General features: G+C 42.3%; 1 protein-coding gene across 1 annotated transcript; it reads left to right on the forward strand.

Moving 5' to 3' along the window:
- Positions 1–365: 365 nt before the first annotated feature.
- Positions 366–22,705, forward strand: colec12 (collectin sub-family member 12). The gene is made up of 10 exons (XM_079284531.1): positions 366–694; positions 2,012–2,062; positions 15,450–15,572; positions 18,014–18,100; positions 18,266–19,309; positions 19,733–20,296; positions 20,402–20,544; positions 20,688–20,797; positions 20,979–21,121; positions 21,768–22,705. Exons 1-10 carry the CDS (start codon positions 688–690, stop codon positions 21,785–21,787), a joined length of 2,292 nt encoding a protein of 763 aa, XP_079140657.1. The 5' UTR covers positions 366–687; the 3' UTR covers positions 21,788–22,705.
- Positions 22,706–23,217: the final 512 nt, after the last annotated feature.

Raw genomic sequence — 23,217 nt, forward strand, 5'->3', positions numbered from 1 at the left:
AATATATCAAAGCGCAACAGGGCTGCTTTTATTTTGACATCTACAACCCCAAATAATGCGCAAGTAGCAAGAACCTGCTTTTAAGTTGTACACCTCAAGGATGTGCTCCAACTTCAAACATCAACAATCGAAACAAACGCAGGCAAATGCGCGCGCGCGCACTTACACGCACACACACACACACACACACACACACACACACACACACACACACACACACACACACGCACACACAATATCAGGGGTGCAGACGGTGCGCACAGATGAGGGAACACGTGGTTTCTCCGAGCAGCACCACTTCCTCTCACGTTTGGATTCCTTCACTTTTTGAGTTTCTCCGGTTACTGCTGCGGGTACCAGCAGAGTGCTGAGGCGGACTAGGATACACCCTGACCCCAGCATCCCTCCAGACTACCAGATCAATAAGATAGTTGTCTCTCTTGCTCTGGGAACTCCTGCTTACTAGTCCGTTCCTTAGTTACCTGCTGCACTTCAGGGTGTGAGGACTCACGGATGGAGCTTTGAATTCTCATTTCTCTCTACTCCAACAAACTGTGGATTTTTGGATACTCGCAGATCCAAGGTGCTGTGCGCTCAAAGGGAGCTTTTGGGCAAATGCCATTGCGATGCTGTGGATGTGACTTCAAACAACAACAGCTTCACAACGGTAGAGTCCTGTAAAGCACAATGAAAGGTAGGCTCCCTCAGAGGAGGCAGAAAGACAGAAATGAAGCACACGCCACAGTTTTCATTGATCATTATTTGATTTTCTGCTCGTGCGTGCATTATTCCCGTCGCACTTTTCTTTTGTCACTTTTCTGCCTCTTTCTCTCAGTCTGAGACGAGAGGAATGCGTGGGCTTCATCTCTCGTCTGACATCTGGTTTCAATTCGGGGACTCTGCTTGGGATTGATTTGCATCTGGCTGCTGCTGCTGCACATCAACCACTAACCTACACTCACAGAACTATTCACAACAAAACAAAAATACACATGACATAAGTGCGTTTCTATGTTAAACACGTGTACACGTCGGATCAGAAGTTTGGCTGAATGAAATAAGAAGCAGCTGAAGGAAACACTGATTCAGTTTAACTCTCGTGCATGAACGGCTTTATTGTGGTGGGCTATAACTGCGCGCGCGCGCATGCTCACCCGCCAACCGGACCCTTAATCCAATGATTTGCTCCCTTTCAACGCATTAGTGAATACAACAGACCCCAAAGTGTGCGAGTCATGTTGGCCATTGGTTAACAACTTATGAATTTAAATAAAGGTTTATTTTAGGTTTGCCAGATGTGATTCTCAGATGCCAGATGTTTTGGATGTTGCTAAATTAGCATCGTGCATGGCATTCTGACCCACTCACAAGGGCTCTTGGTCCAGTATTACATTGAATGAGCACTACATGACTCCTGCCGCCTAGTGGTCCATTTTAGAAGATTAACACAAAGCTTTGCATTGTGGAGATGCATATGAACAACTCTTTGCTCTCACAGTCCATCTTTAATGTGACTGCCATGTTAGCCACTTCCTGTTGCTCTTGTACAGTGAGAGGCAATGGGACTTCTGTAGGACCAGCATGCACCTGGGAGGGTTGACTGTAGCTTTTAACAGAGCTACAGAGGCGGCAGCGACCATGCTTTCTTCATTATTTCTTCACGTCAATGTAATGTCACTGGGAGTTTTTTTGTATGTCTCTCCATGTCCACATGCCGTGCCAAGAGCTTCTCCGATGGGATTTATGTTGTAATAAACATGTATTTAACTAAGGACAACTGAGGCGTCTTACTGTTGTCACAGCATGAACACATTATATCCTGAACAAAGAAAACAATATTATTTCAAATGCAGAAGAAAAGATTTCCACTCAACGTGTTGATGTGATAATATGAAGTAGTGTTCCAGTTTCTCTGTTTTTACTGTTTGGATGCATTATGTGTTCGTAGTTTCACAACTCATCATATCTTTAATTGATTATTAATTACTTTATTTCTTTGTTCTCCCTCCAGACGATTTTGCTGATGAGGAGGAGGTGCAGTCCTTTGGTTATAAGAGGTTTGGTGAGTATCAAGTGACTGCTTGACTTCCAGCTGTGATCCTTCACTGGTTCGTATCCCTTATGGTACATCAGTGATGTCAATTCTCCAAATGGTTACGTAAAGAATATTTTTCAAATGTAATTCAATATTTATCTTGGCGGTAGTAAATTCACAAGGTTAAAAGAAGGCCACACCTCATTTCCCGGAAACAAACTTATTTTTGGCTGCTGCTTTTCATTTTCAGTTCACCGTTACAGCAGATGGAAAGGGAACCGCAGCATCCTGGGTGTTGCCGGCCAGTTGCCTGACTTTGCAACCTTACCAGCATCTCAGTGTGCTTTTGCTTCACTCAGCACAAAACTACACACAACAACTTGGTCTAAAACCAACAAAAATCTGTTTCGAAATGGGTCAATGCTGATTTGCTTTTCTTCAAGTGTATCTGGTTCTCAGATCCAAATTTGTTCCAGACAGGTTCGTAATCTCACTCACTCATCAGGCAATACAAGTTATACCCATTGACCAGATGTTGGTACTTTCTCCAGATGTGTGTAGCACGTTCTAAAATGTTACATAAACAGATTCCTTGAGTTTGAGCACGATACAGGCCACGGCCATTTCCACCAGGAGAGGTTTTATCAAAATATGTAAAACGTCTTATGACAACTAGCACTGAGATATACTGTTACATTTCCGCATCAATAGTTATTCAAGAAGATTGATGATGCTCTGGCCCATGTAGGTCGGTCAGAGTGATGTTACCAGCCGCCACAGCGACAGGTTCAAGGTACTTCCACCTTGTGAGTCTGTGCGTGAGTCAGCCAGGTGTTTATGTGTCCGTCCGTCTGTCCACAGATTTTGTCACTTCGATTGCATCACAACTGTGCAAGATGCACGAAACTTTACGGGTGTGTCGTTGAGTTATATATGCATCATTATTAATGTGACAATAACTTACTCAAAGTGGTCATTGGGTGCTTTAAGTAAAGTGAAAAAACCCCGTGATTAAATCAATGCAATAATCACATAATGAGGCATTATGAAAATATTATAATGTATAAAACTATGGGCATTATAACACATTATGATCCCTGCGGAAAAAAAGTTATTTATTTATACAAAAGGTAAATAGTGTTATAAAACATTATTTATATTTAGGAATTGATGCTCATAACTAAAATTACATTATAAGTATATTTAAAGTTCATGATAGACATCATAGACAATCTTACCACATACTTAGTTTCTGTATTATACACCAATCTACCATAAACATTTGCTTAAATTCACTGTGTCCCACTGTTCATAGACACTGTTCCTGTTATTTACTGCTCACAGCTGTAGCTTTTCTCTGGCTTGTGAAGAACAATAATTTCAGTGTGATGTATTTGTGTCTCTCGATAACTTTCTCCTGCTTCTGTCCCAGAACAGAGATCAAGTTTCAACACGTTGAGGTGAAACGGTCACAGTGGTCGCTCTGATTTAAGACGTGTTTTCGAGCATGTGTTTCATCCAGACACTCAGCAGTCGTGTGTTAGGAAGTGTGGGTGCAGTAGGAGTCCACATTGTGTGTCATCACGATAGATTTACACATGTGCACACATCTTGTGTGTGTTTGTGGTCTTTACAAGAAGAGGAGAGTTACGATTTTTGGCTTCCAAAACGGTTTTTAAATAATCCGTGTGATTCTGACAAGAATTAATGAACACCTGTTTATTCAAAACATCTGTACTTTCTACTCCCGCTACTTGACCTCCGGCTACTAAGCAGCTGAACGGGAGCAAAGGTTAAAGGAACACTCGACCAAAAATGTAGCTGTTGAGTATCAAATACTCACTGCTTGAAACATGTTAAAACGTTGACGAGACGTCGCCATTAACACAACAACAACAACAAACTGTAACTGGTGAGCCACAGAGTTACTCCTTCTGTTCTGAAGCATCATTTGTTGTTTCTCAACTCGTATTCAGGGTTTCTTTTAAAAGCAATAGTTTTACATTTTTGGAATTATGCTTCTTGGCTTGGATGAGAAAATTGATACCACTCCTATGTCTCTGCATCAAGTATGGAGCTAGAGCTAGGAGGCAATTAGCCTAGCTTAGCATAAAACCTGGAAACAGGGAGAAACAGGGAGAAACAGCTCGACTGCTGTCACTATATCCTAACAATCTACCCATCTGTCCACTTCCATGCAACATCTCCACCGCAGTGACAACAAGACACTCATCAGTCACTACGTCTGCGTGTTTAACCCTAAAACTACAAATTGTAGTTTTTCATTTCTATTTGTGTACAGAAGAATAAACTACATATAATGTGTCTATTCGTGAACTTCAGAGGTGCTGGAAAACCTACTCTTCAACCATGCTAGCTGTTTACCCCTGCTTCCGGACTTAATGCTAAGCTAAGCTAATTACCGCCTTGCCCCAGCTCCAAATTTAGCGCCGAGACACAAGAGTGATATCAATCTTCTCATCTCGCTCTCAGCAATTGAAAAAATAGAATTATATTAGTAATCGTATTTTCTAAAACCTTTAACGATTCCTTTCACACACACTATCTGTCTGTGGCTTCCACACATACTTGTGTGCTGGCGTAGAAAATGTTCTATGCTTCTCGCGTGTCCTCAGTAAGGAGAGGAATGAAGTCCTTGACTAATTTTGACATCTGCTTTCCACAAGAGGTCTATTATCCCACTGAGAGTATGTCCAAACCTGAGAAGTTGCTGAGCCACTTCCTATATCCACACTGGAAGTTTATTCAGTCCAAACCTATATACCCTGAGTGAGAGGTGGAGAGGGAGAAGGCATTGTTGGCCTTCAGGGTCTATGCTTGAGCTGTGCTGTGTTAGCAATGTGTCGAGGGAAGAGGGGGATGGAAAAAGAGAGAAAATACAACCTCAGCTGGAGATAATTTCACAAATATGTATTTATCTCAATATTTTACAGCGTGCTTCCTTGAGCTTAGTGTTCCTCGGTGCTCAGTAGTTACTTCTGCCTTATTTAATATGCTTTATTTTTTTCAAATTCAAGGGGGAAACATTTGTCAATCGTTTTATTTTCATCCGAGGAGTTGCATTCCTTGCTCGACTTATTTTTGGGAGCAAAACAGCGAGTGGTTTTAATTTACGGGGACTTTATTCCCAGAAAAGAATGTTTCGGGAATGCCTGCCTGTTACTTACAGCCCCCTCCAGGGCATGCATGCATGCAGTTGGTGTTCTGTCGTTCTAATGAAACCTGGTGAAACCGAATGAACCTGCTCATGTTTTCAATAAAGAGCGTAGTGAGTCAGAGGAGGACGAAAGATGGAGAAAACATTAAAGGATTACAGAGAAGTAGACGTTAACAACAGGGAAACTAAAAGAGAGGCAGATAAAACAACACAGCGCACTGCTGGGCCGACGTTGTTGAGCTGATCTGCAGAGCTGCAAGAGCGGTCTGTGACTGGTCAAAAGGATGGTGGGGCAAACCTGGATTGACCAATGACAGGCAGGCGGGAATGCATCCCAGACACGACACAAATCATTACGTCCTGGCAGGGGCCAGCGTAAAGCATGCCGTGAGGATTTCTGCTGAGAGCGTTGGTTAGCGTGAGAGCTGGGACAGGCGTAGGTCAGCTGCAGGTCAGCTGAACAAACCCCTGCACCTCTGTTTAACACTCAGCTTAACACAGATGAGAATGACTCAAATGCAGACGGTGATGAGAATAAATCTGCTGCAACGTATCTCACCAGCCAGTAGAATATTTCAGAAGGAAAATGGCATCAACTTTCTTTCCATTGTTAGCTGTTAAAGAGTAGAATAACAATTTTCTTTTTTTTCATTTTTTCATTTTTCATTTTTTCATTTTTTCATTTTTCATTTTTTCATTTTTTCATTCACAAGCGTGAATTGACATGTGTTGCTGTACATTCTTCGGAAAATGCATGAAAAATAAGGAATAACTTTTCGTAAGAAGTCATAGAAATCATTGAAATAGGATAGGTTGGATTATCCGAGAGGTGGATGGGCCTGTAGTGCATCTTAGTTTCACACAAGAGTCTAGACTACTGTTGTAGACCAACAAATACTGTTGGGTTGTTTTCAACCGTGACCATGATTTCTGTAACCTAACCTCAACCACACTAACTCTGCAGTAACCATCACAGTCGTTTCAGTCTGAGCAAACATTTTAATGAACATGAACACTTACTGAGAAAAAGTTCACATAAATCGAAACACAGAAGGGCGGTAGAGGGAGTTACATTTGCAGGTAGCAGCAAGCAGTGCTCAGCATTGGTGTACATGCAGATAGTATGACTGGCAAATAGTTAATATGGACTCCCTGGTGTCATACATTGAACATTTTCATTTATAGAACAGCATGAACTCCTGCATGGCTCCATTTGCTATCAAGCTTGGAGTCCAAAATGAGCTCCAGCTGCCTTGACTTCCATCTTATCTTTACAGCAGGCACCTATTAAACGCATGCTGTACAGACATCGCACTGCAGATGTTAGAGAAAGACCCCGGTTAACTCATGATGCCAATGAAAAAGGATTTCACATCGAAAACTTGACAGTTCTGGAGTTTCAGCGGAGCTTTTGTCAGTAAGCCGTGTTGTATATAGCCGTCGGTGTTTTGACCGAAGTCGGCCTCACCACCTCATCAAACTTCTTCACACCATTTCGTGCGACGTGTCTCTGAGGGATGCGTCGGCCAATGGTAACGACGCGCCTGCAACCGACTGTCATCTGATCGGGCGTCTTCTTCCCCATAATGGATGTTTGTCGAGCTCTCCTTTGCCTGCAGGTTTTTGGCTCAATCACAAGAATAATACACACAAGTATTGCACGTGTCTGACTCCATTTTCTGTCAACTAGCCTCAGATATGCTGAAGAAGTTCTGCATTTGGTTCCTCTTAATGGAGGTTTTCTTGGCTCCGGAGAGGGCCAACATCAACCTTGCTGCTTCCTCTCTTTGAAAAACAGCAGAAAGCTCGAATGAAGAATGTGTATTTGTCTTTGTGCTGCGAGTCACTGCAGCTCACCGTTCAACTCTCAGACCAGCCTGTGCTGTGTTTGTTGCTCTGGCTGTGATTACGTTGGCAACACACGAGCACACCACTCACTGTTTTCTTCTTGTTTACACTGTAGTACTTGTTTTTCTGGAGACACTGAAAAATGTCTGAGTGTTGTGCAAAGGAGCCAGCCTTGTGGAGTTTTTTGCTCTTTCCGTTGGACTCTGTTCTCAAGTGTTTCAGATGACTGTTTCAAGTCAGGCATGCGTTTGTGTATTCACATCTGTACATCTGCTGCAAAGGAAAAATATCAGAACCGCCTGATTGAACATACTTGGAGCAGCTTTTACGATTGCAGCATCAACTTTACCGTTTTAAGTAGTTTGGCACAATAGTTTCGTGTTGGTTCCCCCGCATTGTGCCAAAACAGATCTTCTCACTTGTTTTGAGATTTCTTACAGTTAAATTGAGGGGAATGAAATTGAATTGGTCGAGCCAAAGCATTACATTATTTATTTATTTTTTACAAATTACATTGTGTGTACAAGTGTGTACATGTGTGCAAGATGTTTAAATCGTTACCTGTTGGCACTTCTATACATCTGAAAGTTGTTGAGAGCACGATCTGTGGATGAACCAGATTAATGGAGATACTGTTCCTGGAATGGGATGCTGCTGTTGAATCTTCAAGGTTTTTCAAATGTTTTGTCATATTGGCCAATTTGCTGATTGAAGAGATGCTATTTCTGTGCATTGATTCTCAACAAGCTGCATATGGTGTCAGTAACATCAAAGCTTGTTGCAATTTTTGTGGCCATTTTTCTGTCAGTATCTTTCTGGCTCCAGCACAGGAAGATGACACCCCGAGTCCTAAGATTCTGATGTTGCGAGTTGTTTTTGCAACTGTGGAAACAGCTGTCAATGGGCACAGCAACAGACCTATTTGATTAACTGAATGATTGGAGATAGGGCAGGAATTCAGAGGCCTTGAGCCTTTCAATGCTTTGAGAATACAATGTTTTGTACATGGGTGACAACAACAAGAGAGAGAGATCTCCGGAACCTCAGGAGATGCAATTAAAACCTTCTTCATGACTAGACTGCACCAACGATACATTTCTATGTTGCATGCAGGAACTATGGTTGAAAGAAAATATTTCCTACATGAAACATCTCCCTTTAACAATGCATTACATAGACCACAGTGCAGCTGCATTGGCCTGAGCTGGCAGTTAGACCACCCTCTCTGTGGTCAGCGTCTTACCCCGAAAACGTAAAGTCAGTATTGGCTGAACGGCTGGCTGGGTCCACACTCTGTGGTTTTATTGGCTCTACTGGGCAATGAAGCTTGAAAGTGGTGTGTGGTGATAGGATGGAGTACAGCACAGACTCCGGCGGACGATCATCAGGCTGGGTGATCATTGCTGCTGATTCAATATCTTAAGTGCTTCCACGGTGGGCCACCCAGCAGGCGTGACCACACCAAAACCCAACTGCACAGATGGTCTGTGGCGTTAACTCCAGTGTTCAAGTTAACACCCTGAGCAGCAGCTTTCAGTTGACATGAATGTGTAATGATATATTCTTAACCCGTGTGAAAAACTATGTCTCAGTTTATTTGTGTTCATGTTATTGTGGTGAGGTAGAGATTAGGAGGTGTCAGGCTTTTTGATTGATCTCACTGCGTATGCTTTTTGAATGTCTTCCAAGTCCCAGATAGTTCTCTGTGAGGCTTCGCTGTGGGAGCCATTGTAAATAAAATACAAACATGGTTACAATTATAGATTTGTTTGACATTGATCACACTTATGTAATCCACAGAGCACAAACAGAGTGCAACACTTTTTTCCTGGCAGTGGGAAAAGACTAGTTCTTGAGAAATTACGAGATCAGAGGCTCAGCACATTGCCACATGGAGGTTTTGGTCCAGAAATACAACTTCCTGTAAGTTCAGGCTTTACTGGACCCTCTTGTGCACTTTTCCTAACCCTGTAAATTACTTAAATCAGTGGCAGACGCTGTTTTATGTTTAAAGTGGGTTTTGTCACCGAAGTGGCCAGTGCTTGTCCCATGTGCGTTCTTTTATTGTAATCCTGTTTCACGTGTTGGCAGACTATATAACTCACTGTGCCTTTGGAACCAAATATTATCTATGTAGCTCACATTAGAGAGGTGCTTTTTAGGATTGAGATTGGTTTCTTGAGCCAAACCTGATCAGCCGTTGGTTGACATGACAGGCTGCACCCAAGATAATTAGTGATTTGGGGACATTTTAACATTGATAAGCTTCTTTTCTAAACCAAAACCAAGGTTGAATGACCGTGTTGGAGCATTATCTCTAGATACTCTTCTTAATATAACAGTGTTGTAATTGTCACAGTTGTTACATTACTGCTAGCCAAGCTAACTAGCCATATACTCGCTCTCTCTGGAGCTAATGGTATGCTAATACCACATTCTAAGTAACTATAGCTAACTGTTGATTACTGTTGGGCAAATTTTTGATGTTATTATGGAAGTTATATACTGTAATCGTTTTACTTTTCAAATTATAACAACTTTGACCATTGACCTGATGGTGTATACCAGCGCTGTGCTTAGCCTCTGCAAGAGTCTGCACTATAATCTGTACCCTACAACCTCGCAGTGAGTGAACAACAACTTTATCATCATCCCTTGTTTATGGTAGCAACCTTTAATATCGGCGAGTTTAGCTCACTGCACAACTGTTTACATGGATGCATAGTGAGGGCAGAAAACCATGTTTGGCACATTCTAACAAGTCATAAGTCAAAGACTAGAGAATAGATGCTCGTGTGGTGTCACTGACATGGTGAAAGTGAGGATCAACCCTCCCCCCCTCTGTCTCTGTCTCTCTGGGGTTCACATGGTCCGGTTTTACTTGAAATTACTTCATTTCGACATGCCAACACTGGAACATGAGCAGGAGGAGCCAGGGGGTCTCTAGCTCTCCTCTCAGGCCAATAAAGTTAGTTTATGGTTTCCATATTTTTCTAAATTCATGGATGTGTGAATGATGGTAATTTAAACGTCTGTTTTAAAGGAGCACATTTCGTTGCCGTAAATTTCGTTCATTTTTGTTGGAAATGTAATGCTCTAGATGGGAGTGAAAGCTTTGTAATGTTGAATGCTGAAGATACTATAAAATTACCATATCATGCTTTTTTTTTGTGTACATTTTTCAAATCGTCGGCCCTTCAGAGAAAGAGACTTGATGATTTTAAAACAGTGTTGGTTTGTATTCACGTGTGTAACAACTGATTATCAGTGACTCCTGACTCCTGACTCATCGTGAGTACCACAGAGAAGGGTTCTTATAAAAACACCCGAAATAGCCCACAGAAGACAAAGTTTTAAAAGAACGCAGCCCTTTATTCTTATGATGCTTGGCATGAGGGGATTATGCAGCAACTGTTTGCATGCGCCCTTTGATTTGGCTCTACTGTAACAAGGTCCAGATGTTCTAGAGGACCAGGGCCCGATTTAAAGTGTCATAAGAAAGTGAAAAGAAACATGGCCCAGGCAAGCTCAGCAATTCAGGGACCCTGATGTCTTCGTAATTTCTCTTAGTGGTAACTTCCCCTGTTTGAGAGTGTTTACTTGTTAACATTCCAGTTGGCGACTGTTATTACCGGGGTAGCTATAAGGGCCAGAGGGGGACACCACGAGCACAGTGCACATTGTTAGCTCAATTGTAGGTTCAACATTGTCTCAAGAAAGAAGCCGGAGGTACAAGTTCTTCAAGCCCAAGCTGCACTGGGGAAGATTAATGAGTATAATTACATCAATCTTATCTGTCTAAATTGCATTGTATTGCAAAAGAGAAGGCCATTAACCCATGAATTCACTTTATTTACCTAAATTCAAGTGTAGAACTAACAAAACTAAACTGGAGCATCAGCCCCAGATGTACTTTGTGCTGAGCAATGCTAACCCACTAAACCAAGACTGGGAACATGCGAAACATAACACATGTTAAACTTCAGCATTCAGCTCAAGGCACCACTGGGCCTAAGAACAGCCCGTCAGAACCGCTCGCATGGCTGTAGGCTCTGTCTTGTTTACTCTTCCCCTCATTCTTGCTTTTTTTCATACCTTCAACTATACATGAGATGTTTTTGAATGGGCGCCTTGGGAAATCGTATGCCGAGCCAAGACAGCAGTATTATGTCTGAATTACGAATTTATTGAAAGTCTTCATTCAAGCGGGTTGGAGTAATGAGGCAAATTAACTCAGAAAGAAACAAAACATTGTTATTATTGTGTGTCTGAAGATTGCATTTCATCCTCAGTGATCCGCTGTGGTTTGTGGAATACATATTTTTATGTCTGCTTTGGTTTGTTGAGGCAAGTTTTGTAAACCAAATTGTTTCAGTAAGGCTGATTATGGAAATTACAAACTGTAACTTGAGCCACAATTAGATGTAAGTTTTGACAGTTTGTACATTTGACAAATACCACATAGTACCATAACTACTTCAATTCCCTTTGGAAATCGGAGTCGAAAGTTCAGCATTTGGCAGCATTGTAATCCGTCAGACTTGATCCAGGTGGAGTGGAGAGGCATGGCCTGTCTGTATGACCACATCCGGCTGTGGTAGCCACCCAGTTACTGTATATAACATCGTATTAACACTCTGCACAAAGGGTCTTCACACAAAAAGGCTCTAGCCTGTACAGGCTTTCTTTGTGTTGCCATGGAAGTTTCCAGCTAGGAGTGAGACTGGGCATGCAGGCAAGTCTCATGGCAGGTACATGGAAGAAGGGAATAAGTGTTGGGAATTTTTTTTTTCTTTGACTGACTCAGAGTCCAAATGAAATACAGCTGTTTAACAGACACCGCTCTGGACTGCCCCCATCTCTCTGCCTCTTTTCTCGTTGTCGCTGTTTCTCTGCTTTTATTCTTCAGTTTCTCAGCTGTGAGCTAATTAACATCGACAAAGCTGAACCGCAACTGACCATAACTTCTGCTTAGTATGAGTTATTTGTGCAACTCTCATGCTGGTCACATACATTCCAGGAGATGCTCCAGGGATATCTATGTTGGTGCTGTTGCTTCAACACAGTGTCTTTGTTGTATTTTATCAAGACTACTGAGTCTCTGTACTTCACCACAATGGTCCTTTGAGTTCGATACTTATATCAGCACGATAACATGCTCACGTGCACATTTTCATATGTTTCGGTATTATGTTTACCATGTTCACATCTTAGTTTAGCCTGTTAGCGTGCACATATTTGCTGTCACTAAATATGAAGTACAGCTGATGCCGGGTGTCATTAGTTCGCAGGTAGTGGGTCATAAAGTATTTGATAAATTAATCTTGACCTGATGATGGCGCTGTTGTACATGAATGTCGGTACCAAATGTCATGATAATCCATAAGATAAGATGGTGTCAGGCTGGTGGCACTCGAGTAAAAGTCGGGGGAACACCTGAGTCATTAGGGTTCCTCCTTTGGACATTATGAATGTCTTTAGCTAATTAAATGGTAATCTACTCGTTTGTTGAGAAATGTCCAATGGACAATGGCATCCCTTTATTGAAAGCATGGCTGAAAAGCAGTTATAAAGTAAATGCTCATGGATATTTATTTTGTCTTGGTCCATAAACTCAGCCCATAAATGATTATGTAGATACTAAAAAACAGGCCTGGAGCTCCATGGTTCTCACTTGACAGCTATGATATGTTAGGTACAGTATTCTCCATGTGACCTCTGCTCTTTCTACGCTTTTGTTGCATTTATGTACGTCTTGGGAATAATCTGGCTGGATTCCAGTTTGCTGATTGGGACGTCCTGGCTTCCGTCCAGCTCCTTAAATCTCAACAGGCAGGGGGGGGGGAGACTTAGTTTAGCTAAACGATGTGTTCTCAGTCAGCTCATGACATGTATGTGTCAGTACTCTGACACTCTGGTAGTTTATGCGTAGACAGCACAAAGTCTCAATGGCTCTTTGGATATGAAACATGGCACGCTACTGAGGTACACCGTGGGGGTTTGTAACACAAAGCTGAGTAGGCAGCACACGCAAAGAAGATTTTCTTCCATCTAAATGTTCATAACCCTTGGAATTTGCTTTGAAAAGATTGTATTTGATGATTTTGATTGTCCAAGACTTGTATGTAGCGTGCTAGGTTATCATCATCAGGGTAGACAGTATGAGTTCAGTCTCAGAAATGTTTACTATAATTTACCATAATGATTACATTATCATACCTTTATGGATGCAATTATGACAAAGCAAGGCATCAAAGAACTACTTGGCCCACATCTAGTATGAATAAAGAACCCCAGTAGTTTTGTTTTCTTTATGGATTCCATTTAACAGAATAGTGCAGCTACTTACTTACATCATGACTGCATTGCTTATGCAAAATCCCTCTGAGGAGAACAGAAAACATTCCAGTAGGAAAATGTTTCAACCCTGGATGGAGCCACTGGCTGCTCTGCCCAGAATGAGTTGCCATGTTAGTTCAGTGGAAGCATCATTGCTGTGAGAAAGCTGTCCCTGCCAGGTTCTACAGCCCAGTATGTGATGTTGTTTACTCAAGAAACCTTAAAGTTGAAGTCTTGACAGTTAAGGCTCTTTCATCTTTGGTTATGATTTTACCATCGTACACAAACGTTTCCCATGATGACCAAATAGCTTGAACCTCCATATGTTCCAAGTTAGAATCCAAAGGTGATGGAGCATTTTCCATTGCTGCCGCCTCACCACGGATTCAGAATTCTACTCCTAAAAAATGGCAGATTCACAATAGAACGTTTTCTAAACGGATGCAGCAGAACCAGAGATTTGATCTTTTTTTTTCTTGAAAAACATCTAAACGAGTCCAGTCATCAGCATAATTTGAGACGACAGACTGATGACAGAAATGTCACAGTGATGCTTTTTACGACTCATGCTCTGTGTTTTACGACACAATCAAACATGTAATAATAAAGGTATGTGAGGGCATTGTACCGAGAAGAATCTGTTGTTTTATGTTGATAGTGGGGGGGGGGGGGGGGGGGTTTGTAGAAAAGTTAATTATTGACGTATGAAGGCCAATAAGTCTGGGTGAAAGAGTTTTGACTGTGAGAAACTATTCGAAATTCAGTGAACCTGAAAGCACGAGATACACACATATGATACTGCTGCCATCTTCAAACTCTAATGAACACAGAAATCCCACCCCCCGCTGAGCTCTTGACCCAGAACCTGCGAAAGGTCGGCTGCTTGCTGCTTGTTTACATGGTGTGATGTTGTCCTTTAAGCAGCATGTGGTCAGGACCAGTGGGGGGGGGGGGGGGGGGCGGGGTTCTCTGATGGAGCTCGCCACACTGGCTCCCATCATGAGGCGCTCGGCACACATAAGGACAACAGCGGCCTGCATATCTCTGTCTGGGTCCAAAGATGGGCCCCTTTGAGGTGGTCAGATGTGATGTTTGCACAGATGTGTGGGTCCAGTACCCCTCTGGTGGTCCGGGCCCACTGCTGGGAAGGATGGAGCCTCTTGTGGCTACACATTCAGTCCCATCACGGGTGACATGACTTAAAGGGACAGAGACAGGCCTCTGATACTCTGAAGTCATGTGAAGATGTCAACAATTGACTTACCCAAACTGCCAAGGGCCATGTTTTGTAAATTAAATAAATGCAAAATGGTGCACAAGCAGTCAAGTGATCAGACAGGTTGTAATCAAACCGACAGATTAGCCGAAAAAAACATCCGCTGCTCCTAAGGTAGTGTTATTTCGGTAAGGATGGCCTTGGAGCGAGGTGAACAGCGTTACCATGGTTTTGCACTCGGCGGCTCATGTTACGCAGATTTGGAAAAGGGAGGGGTGAGCGGAGGAGTATTCACTTGGTTGCAATCTGCACCCACACCGCATGATACCACCAAATCCTACCAAATCCTACTCGCCTACATCCTGCCGATAGTATAATGTTTAGCATTGTATCACATGGTGTTGGTTGTTTTCAGGACAAAGGGTTAAGACGAGTGAACATCTGTGACATGAATGCCCAAAGATTTCACTGCACTGTGATTTTAGGCTGGATGGCAACGAGGAATGACACAGAAAGTGCAATGGTACTGGTTTGTCTCGGTTTCTGGGTCGTATGGCGAACACATGCGCAGCGTTTTTTAGAGTTTCACATTGAGTCATATATTCACGAGGGCAAATGTTTTCAATTAAGACTTGGCTGAAGAAAGGCACAGCGTGTCCCACTTTAGACACGCAGAACTAAACTTAGTTCTGAAATGAAAAACAATATCCCATTTGTTAATGAAAACCTTATTTTTATTAACTCCCCTGCTGCACAACATTTGAGTTACTACTGCTCAGACCTACTGAATACTATACACCGGTTTGTGACTCAAATTCTGTTGTATGTTGCAGGAATTCAGGAGGGAACGGAGTGCACCAAGTGCAAAAATGACTGGGCGCTGAGGGCGGCGATTGCACTGCTCTATGTGCTCTGTGCCCTGCTCACCATAGCAGTGGCCGTCCTCGGATACAAAGGTAGGTCTGAACCAAACAGAACTGTGTTTTTCATGTTTCTGCTGCACTTGACCTCACAACAATTCGATAATTTTACATTCAACACAGACAAATAAGACAACAACAACAGTGTGTTTCAGAGTCACAGTCGATTCATCTTCACAATTCTTTAAAATCTACTGATGAATAATCTATAAAAGTTCTTTAAAAGTAAAATAAATCTTAAATTGTGCACAATTAAGACATCAATGAGGGATAAGATATCTTATTTTATATTAATCTTCTCTTGTTTTAGCCTAATGTTGGACCGATTGCCCTGAATGTTTCTACATACATTCAGGGTCCCCAGAGGATGCATCTTACTGACTTTGGCGATCTCCTGACTTTTCATTTAGCACCACAATCAGGTCAAGATCCTTAATTCGACCAATACTTTGGTTGAAGACTAAAAGCCTACATTGGAAAGTGGCAAATGTTAGCACGCTGTCATGCTGAACTAAGATTGTAACCATGGAAACATGACCTGTGAAACATCAACCAGTCAACGTTGTCATTGTTTGCACGTTTAGCGTGCTGACGCTGTCATTTAGCTCAAAGCATTACTCGTATAGATAGATGTTTGTTGACAATTTCCCAATGAACATAAACAGTAAATGAAGGATGTGCCCCGTGTGCCTTCTTTCTCTGTCTTTGTCCGTCTCTCTGAGGTGTGATGAAAGTCAAAGGGTCATATCTCTGCAACAGAATGTGAAACTAAATCCAAACAAGTCAGAGAGTCCAGCCTAAGATTTATCGCTTGAAGGGACAGAACACATGGTTTACTTTCACCTGAATTGATATCTTTTGGAGAGCTCCAGATTGGAAACACGGTTGTTTTGCAACATTGTCCCGACTGCAACCCATTTTTGCCATTTCTCCCCGTTTGAAGCAGGGCATTGATGTTGAATAGAAACAGAAAGGGAATTCCACCATCAACATGGAATGCACTTTGTGTATTATTCAGTCTCACACATTTGTGGCCCCAATCTCTCATAGAAAACCTCAAAATATCCTTGAGTTCTACCCGTTCCACAGGCGCCCTGACCTGGACAGACAACACGAGGCATTCATCCAGTGAGGAATGATTTTCATCAAAATATGGTCGACAAATTAGGATCTAAATCTGAATCGTGCCCTGTGGGTGCTGTCAGGAGTTTGGGGTTTCCAGCGTTGGGTCTGTGTTTGCGTGAAGCCCCTGTGATTTTGGTGGTTTGGCTCTAATGTCTACCAGATGACCATGCAGCGACTGCCCTGGCTTCGCAACCCAGAGGAGATTTTATGGCTTGGTTGCAATTTGTTGCCTCATGAACCACAGGTTGACTCACAAAGGGCTACAAGTGTCCAAAATCGTTTGCAAGAAAACCAGTGAAGGCTGTTTTCTGTGTGTTGTGTTGTTTCCCTTCTGCACTCTTTAAACAGCACATGCAGTAGTTTACCGGCAAACACAAATAGAGCTTTCTGCACTGATCAACATCTTCGCTGCTGCGTCACTGAGTTTGTGCTCCTGCAGCATTGATCAGCATTAATCTGCTGGGCCTCATGTTGGGTAACTGCCTAAGCATGGCTCATGACTTCACAATAGGCAGCCAATAAACCTTAACTCAAATTAGCAACCTTATGTAACTCGAAAATGCTTTTCCAATACAGGACTGTGGGGTAGACATACGTCACTTTTTTCGGGGCAGGTTGTAAGTAGTGAATGTATGGGCAACAAATACAGTATTTGTCGCTGCTGAAAAAGATGAAGAAATGAGCATTTTCGAGGAAGAGACCAACATCTCTTTAAAACTGGCTCCATTTGTTGTTGTTGCTTTTTGTCCCAAGTGCATGTTATTGTTTCGTGTTTTTGTCACTTCTGGAATGACAACAGTGAAAGCCAGGGATGTTTCCCAGTGCAGTTTTTGGGCGCCCACATGCCGAGAGAAAAACAAACGGTGGAGGAGAGGAGATGGACTCTTGTTGCGGATGTGAGGTGGACAGAGAAAGTGGAACCAGAGTCGGAGTGTACTAGTGTGGTATTAATCATGTGTTTGACATTGATTTGTGAATGTACTAAAATCTTTGTTTGGATTGATCAACAGATTGCCCTGTTACAAAAAAACTTAACAACATCAACATCCTGCTTTCAAAATTGCTGTTTGAGTTTCCAGTTATTTACTGGAGAGAAATGAATACAGCAGCACCCTCTGCTGTTCACAATCAGTTTAGCGATGGGAATTCTGCTTTTTCATGTTAGGTGTGATATTTATGTACAACAAGTGGAGGAAGAAGTATTCAAATTGCCAAAGTAAAGGTAGCAATACCATATAAAATCATTCCTTGAGAAGTAAAAGTACTCATTAAACAGCAGTGTCAATGAATATGGATTGGATTGTCACTATCTGTCTGTCTGTATTCATACCTTCTCGTTCCTCTTTTGTCAGTGGTCCAGAGAATGGACAATGTCACAGAGGGCATGCAGAATTATGGAGGCAAGATCAATGCTGTGGAGACAGACTTAAAGAAACTAGGTAAGTCGCATAAACACAAGACTGGATATCAAATATGTATTTTTTTTTTTTACCAATAGCTGGCAACAAAATTTGAAATGCAAGGAGTTGCTTTTTGACTTTGACATTTTACCATATTTTAGTTTTCTTTACAGGAACATATTTTTGTGTGTGTCACCTTTTCAGATGATCAGACAGGAGAGAAGTCAGGAAATGCCACAAGTAACATCAAGACCTTCAAGTCAGATCTGGAGGCCTTACAGAACCAACTGAACGATATCGCCCTCAGGGCGACCAGGAACAGGGATTTGCTGGACGGGCTTCAGATCACAGGAGATGACATGCAGAACGGCCATGTCTCCCTGCAGAGTTTTATGCAAGGCAGCGAGGCCTCATTGCGTGGGGTCAACCAGACCTTGACCTCCTACAGTGGCATGATTGACGACCTCCAGACAGACACTGCACGGCTCCAGTCAGAGATACAGGGCCAGGCCAACGTGCAGAGCCAGACCCAGGTTCGTATCAGTGCACTAAACATCACCCAATCCCAGCAGCGGAATCTGCTTGGCACGCTGCAGAAGACGGTGGAAGGCGCAGGCCAGGCGGTGCAGACACTGAAAAATGACTATCAGGGTCTGCAGCAGACGGCCAGACAGACCCGGGCTGACACACAGTGGCTTAAGGAAAAGGTCCAGAACCTCCAGGTTTTGGCAGCTAATAACTCAGCCCTGGCTCGTTCCAATGGAGAAGCTCTGGATGACTTGGGGGCTCAGCTCAGCACGCTAGCCAGCCAGATCCAGAACACCTCCGCTCTCACTGAGGAGCATGGCCAGAGCGTGCATGAGCTGATGGACCACCAGAGAGACCACGATAACACCACCTCATCTAAGTTTGATAAGATGGAATCACGACTAGACAGACATGAGAATGACATGGACCGTGTGACTGGAAACATGAGCTTCGCCACGCAGCTCCTAGGTGCGATCAGCTCCGACCTGAATGGCCTGAGGTCGTGCGCCGAGACGGTGATGCGACATACAGACCTGTTACTGGGGATGAATGTTAGTGTGACGGAGGTCATGGCAGATAGCAAAAACCAGCGAGCAGAGCAAGATGAGCTGGCAGCCAGGGTGGACAAAGAGGTCAGCGACCTCTCTGTGGTGATGGAGGAGATGAAGCTGGTGGACAGCAAGCACTCACAGCTTATTACCAACTTCACCATCCTGCAGGGTAAGAACACGAGATGCACGTGGTGCGTATCCTGGAAATAGTGAAAAATGTTTCAAATGATAGGATGGTTTACTTTTATTTATTATTTATTCTCCAAATGTACTAAAATAACAATTACATTTACAAATATCGAGTCCTTCCATTTTCTTTAACAACAATGTTTTACAGCTGTTTTTAAAAACTATTAAATTCAGAGTATCTCCCCTCATTTGGTAAACTCCAAATTGTGGCTCTACGCAATGAAAGGATTTAAATCTTAAAGAACCACAATAAGTTCTGGATTACCTACGTCCGGTCTCTAGTACACTAATACTATCAGCAAAATAATGTAAACTAAAGTCAAAATACCAAAGTAGATCGTTTTGAAGCATGTTAACACCCTAGGACATTCAGACAAACTCATCTGCTGTTACTATGTTTCAGGTCCACCAGGTCCAAGGGGCCTCAGGGGGGATAAGGGTCCACAGGGAACAGTGGGCCAGCCAGGACAAAAGGGCGATAAGGGAGACAAAGGGATGCCAGGGTTGGTGGGATCTAAAGGAGAGAAAGGTGTTGCTGGACCACCAGGTGCGACAGGTCCAAAGGGTCCAATCGGGGCTCGGGGTCTTCCAGGGGCTAAAGGATCGAGAGGGTCTGGAGGTCGACCTGGAAACTCTGGTGAAAAAGGTAACCCTGGGGCTCTGGGGATTCCTGGTAGGGATGGACTGCCAGGGTTGCTTGGACTAATGGGGCCTCCGGGTCCCAGAGGAGCAATAGCACCTGGAGGGCACGATGGGCCTCGTGGGCCTGTTGGACCCATCGGCCCTCCTGGTCCTCCAGGGCTACCAGGGATACCTGCGCCTGCACCTCCATTTTTAAAGCCGCCTCAACCCACGAGGCCCGCTATGCTCCCTGAAACCCCCAAACCGCCCCAACCCCCCAAACCAGCAGAGGAACCACAAGGCTCCCGGCAGATCCAACCCCCTGTCACCACTGCTCCAGCACCTGGTGAGTTAAATGCTAAAATGAAGGTGGCCCATTCTAAGTACATTTTTACATTTGACGTATGATTTTACTTTTGATTTGTAATATTCTATAAATAATGAATTCCAGGTTGCCCAGCTGAGTTCAGAAGGTTTGGAGACAGCTGCTATTACTTCTCCTCTGGTCCTCAGAGGCTCAACTTTGACGAGTCCAACCAGTTTTGTACTAACATGTCATCTCTAATGCTCATTATCAACGCCGATGAGGAACAGGTAAGCGAGATATGAGCCAGATAGTTACTTTAAAACATTCAATGACTTTAAAGAAGGAAACAAACCTAATTTTAAAATCGCAGACTTGTTTTTTTTTCTGAACTGATTTTCCTCTCAAACATCATTTGCTCCTCTCTCCATAGCAATTCGTGAGAGATGCAATTGCAGGAAAAGGCTATTTCTGGCTGGGTCTTACTGACAGGGAGGAGGAAAATGTCTGGAAATGGGTGGATGGAACTTTACCAATTTTCAAGTGAGTAAACCTGCAAAATTGGTTTCACAAATAATTATGAATCTGCAATTAAGCAGATAGAATTACTATGTTTGAGTGATTTCTGACTTGATTCTTGGCTTCATTCAACAACAGGCCAACTAACAAACACCTTGTATGATGCTTCAGCTTTAATACATATTGTTCATGTTGTTGCTCTTAGGAAGTGGAGGCCTGGCCAGCCGGATAACTGGACCAATGGCCACGAAGCTGGCGAGGACTGTGCTGGCCTTGTCCATAATGCCAACTGGAATGATTTCTACTGCACAGACCGCATCGGTTTCATCTGTGAACGTGCCTCTGACTGTCAGTACCTTCTGTATATGAGACCTTTTTAAATGATTCTTGTTCTGTGTATTTGTACGTGAATATGTTTTAAAGTGTAGCGGTGGCAATATTCTAAATTGTTCCTACCGCCGGCAAATCCCATGTAAAGACAACACTCAACAAAGTTTGACTCTCAGTACTCTGAGTAAAATAATTGGAATATCCTGAAACCAGATGAGCGCTGTAGTTCTGAGCAAATGTTACTGAAATGGTGGTACTCCAAAGTACCTCCAGGAGTACAAGTACCCCCATTTGAGAAACACTGCATGAATAGTGAGTGCAGGTATTTCTGATCACCAGGATGGTGTAAATGGGATTTACTCTAAATAAACCTCAGAGCCCAGTGACAAAACAATCTAGCTGAAGATCTGGAGCTTTTGACCACATTGCATGGTCCTCAGCAGTGGAGTTTACTCAGTTGCCCTGGAAATGTAAAGGATGAAACTTTCCATGATTTGGAGCCTCTTAGGCCTGACGTTTGTCTGCATCAATCTATGGTGCAACATTTTCATCTGTGTGTACTTCATCATTATGAGTTTGCAGATAACCATATTTAGTTTTAATATATCAGCCTGTAAGCACATCATAAAGATGTTAAAGTGTACCATATGTGTTCTCTTCACAGTGGTCGTTCCCGTTTTATAGCATCCATCGAAGGCAGTGTGAGCTGTCTCTGGGAGAACGGTGAAGAGGCTGAAGTTGAGGTTGAAGACGCGAGGATAATGAAGGACATGAGGAGGAGCGCTAGATGAGTAGAGGACTCTGTCAAGCATCACTAAGACTTGGACTGGTCTTTGTCTTAAAGGCACTTTACAAGTATGCTGCAAAAGACATGCACAGACCCAGCCCACTATTGTATTGATTTGGTGTTTGTACTGAAGGATACATTTATTTAGGCTCTACTAAGTCAACCGCCGTTGTACAGGTGTATCTGTAAATAATATTTCACAAAAGATACATTGTTGGTTGGGATTGAATTTCATATTGTTGTATTTCTTGGCTGCCTTCTCATTCTTTAATCTTTCAAAAAATCCATATCAGAGGATGACGTTGTTAATAAAGTGGACCTATTTTTATACTGTCAAATACTTCACAACTGTGATTAGACATAAGCTCTGTGGAAAAATGATGAGGAATTACTCACTATCAGCAAATGACTGCAAACTCAGATAATAAATAGAAATAAAGAAATTTATTTCACCTTTCTACAAATCTCGTAATTTTCTTTTTGAGAATAGATGCTCAGTGTGAGCAGTGCTTTTATGGTGTTTTATGAAGGACAGTATTTCTTAGACTTTAGACTGCCAGTATGATTTGTATACAGTAAGGCACACATTAACAATATGTAAATTCTTTTGTAATGCCATCATATGCTGATTTAGTCATTATGCCAAATACAATATGTGAAATATGTTACATGTTTATAATTTGCATAATCAGTTGTTATTGTTGTATGATCGACCTTTTTCAATTCATATAATGCTGAAGGACTGAGTAGCATTTTGTAATCTGCTCAAGGCCCATTATGCCTTCATGAAATTACCAAGTTCCTATGGATCACAATAAAATGGAGAAGAAACTGTGTGCTCAGTGCTTTTTGTCCAATTAAATATGGTAATTAATTAACTTTACAAGATTAAATCTTTAGATTTGTGAAAGTTATGAAATAGCAGTACATAAACATTAAGCTATTAATCAGTGATGGAATACGTACTTTTACTTAATTAGAAAAACTAAATTACGAGCATTAAAATAAACTAATATATAATTGGAATTATGTATAAAGAGCACTTTATTTAAAGGCGGATTACATTTGAATTAGTCTACTTTATATTGTGGGTAGTTTGTCAATTTCCTTCTGGGATCAAGAGAGTTTACCTCAAATACATAGAATAATTTAGTTGTTGTTCTTCTGAATTGTAAATTCAAGTAAAGTAAAGTAAATGTGCTTAATTACAAACACACAAACACAGGGATGGTGAGAAGGAGTGTGTGTTTTACACTTGATCAAATAGTAATTGCATATGCATATATGTATTTATATGTTAAATAATATATGTGTATAAATAAATATA

Source organism: Melanostigma gelatinosum (assembly GCF_949748355.1).
Source record: "Melanostigma gelatinosum genome assembly, chromosome: 15".
NCBI lineage: Eukaryota > Metazoa > Chordata > Actinopteri > Perciformes > Zoarcidae > Melanostigma > Melanostigma gelatinosum.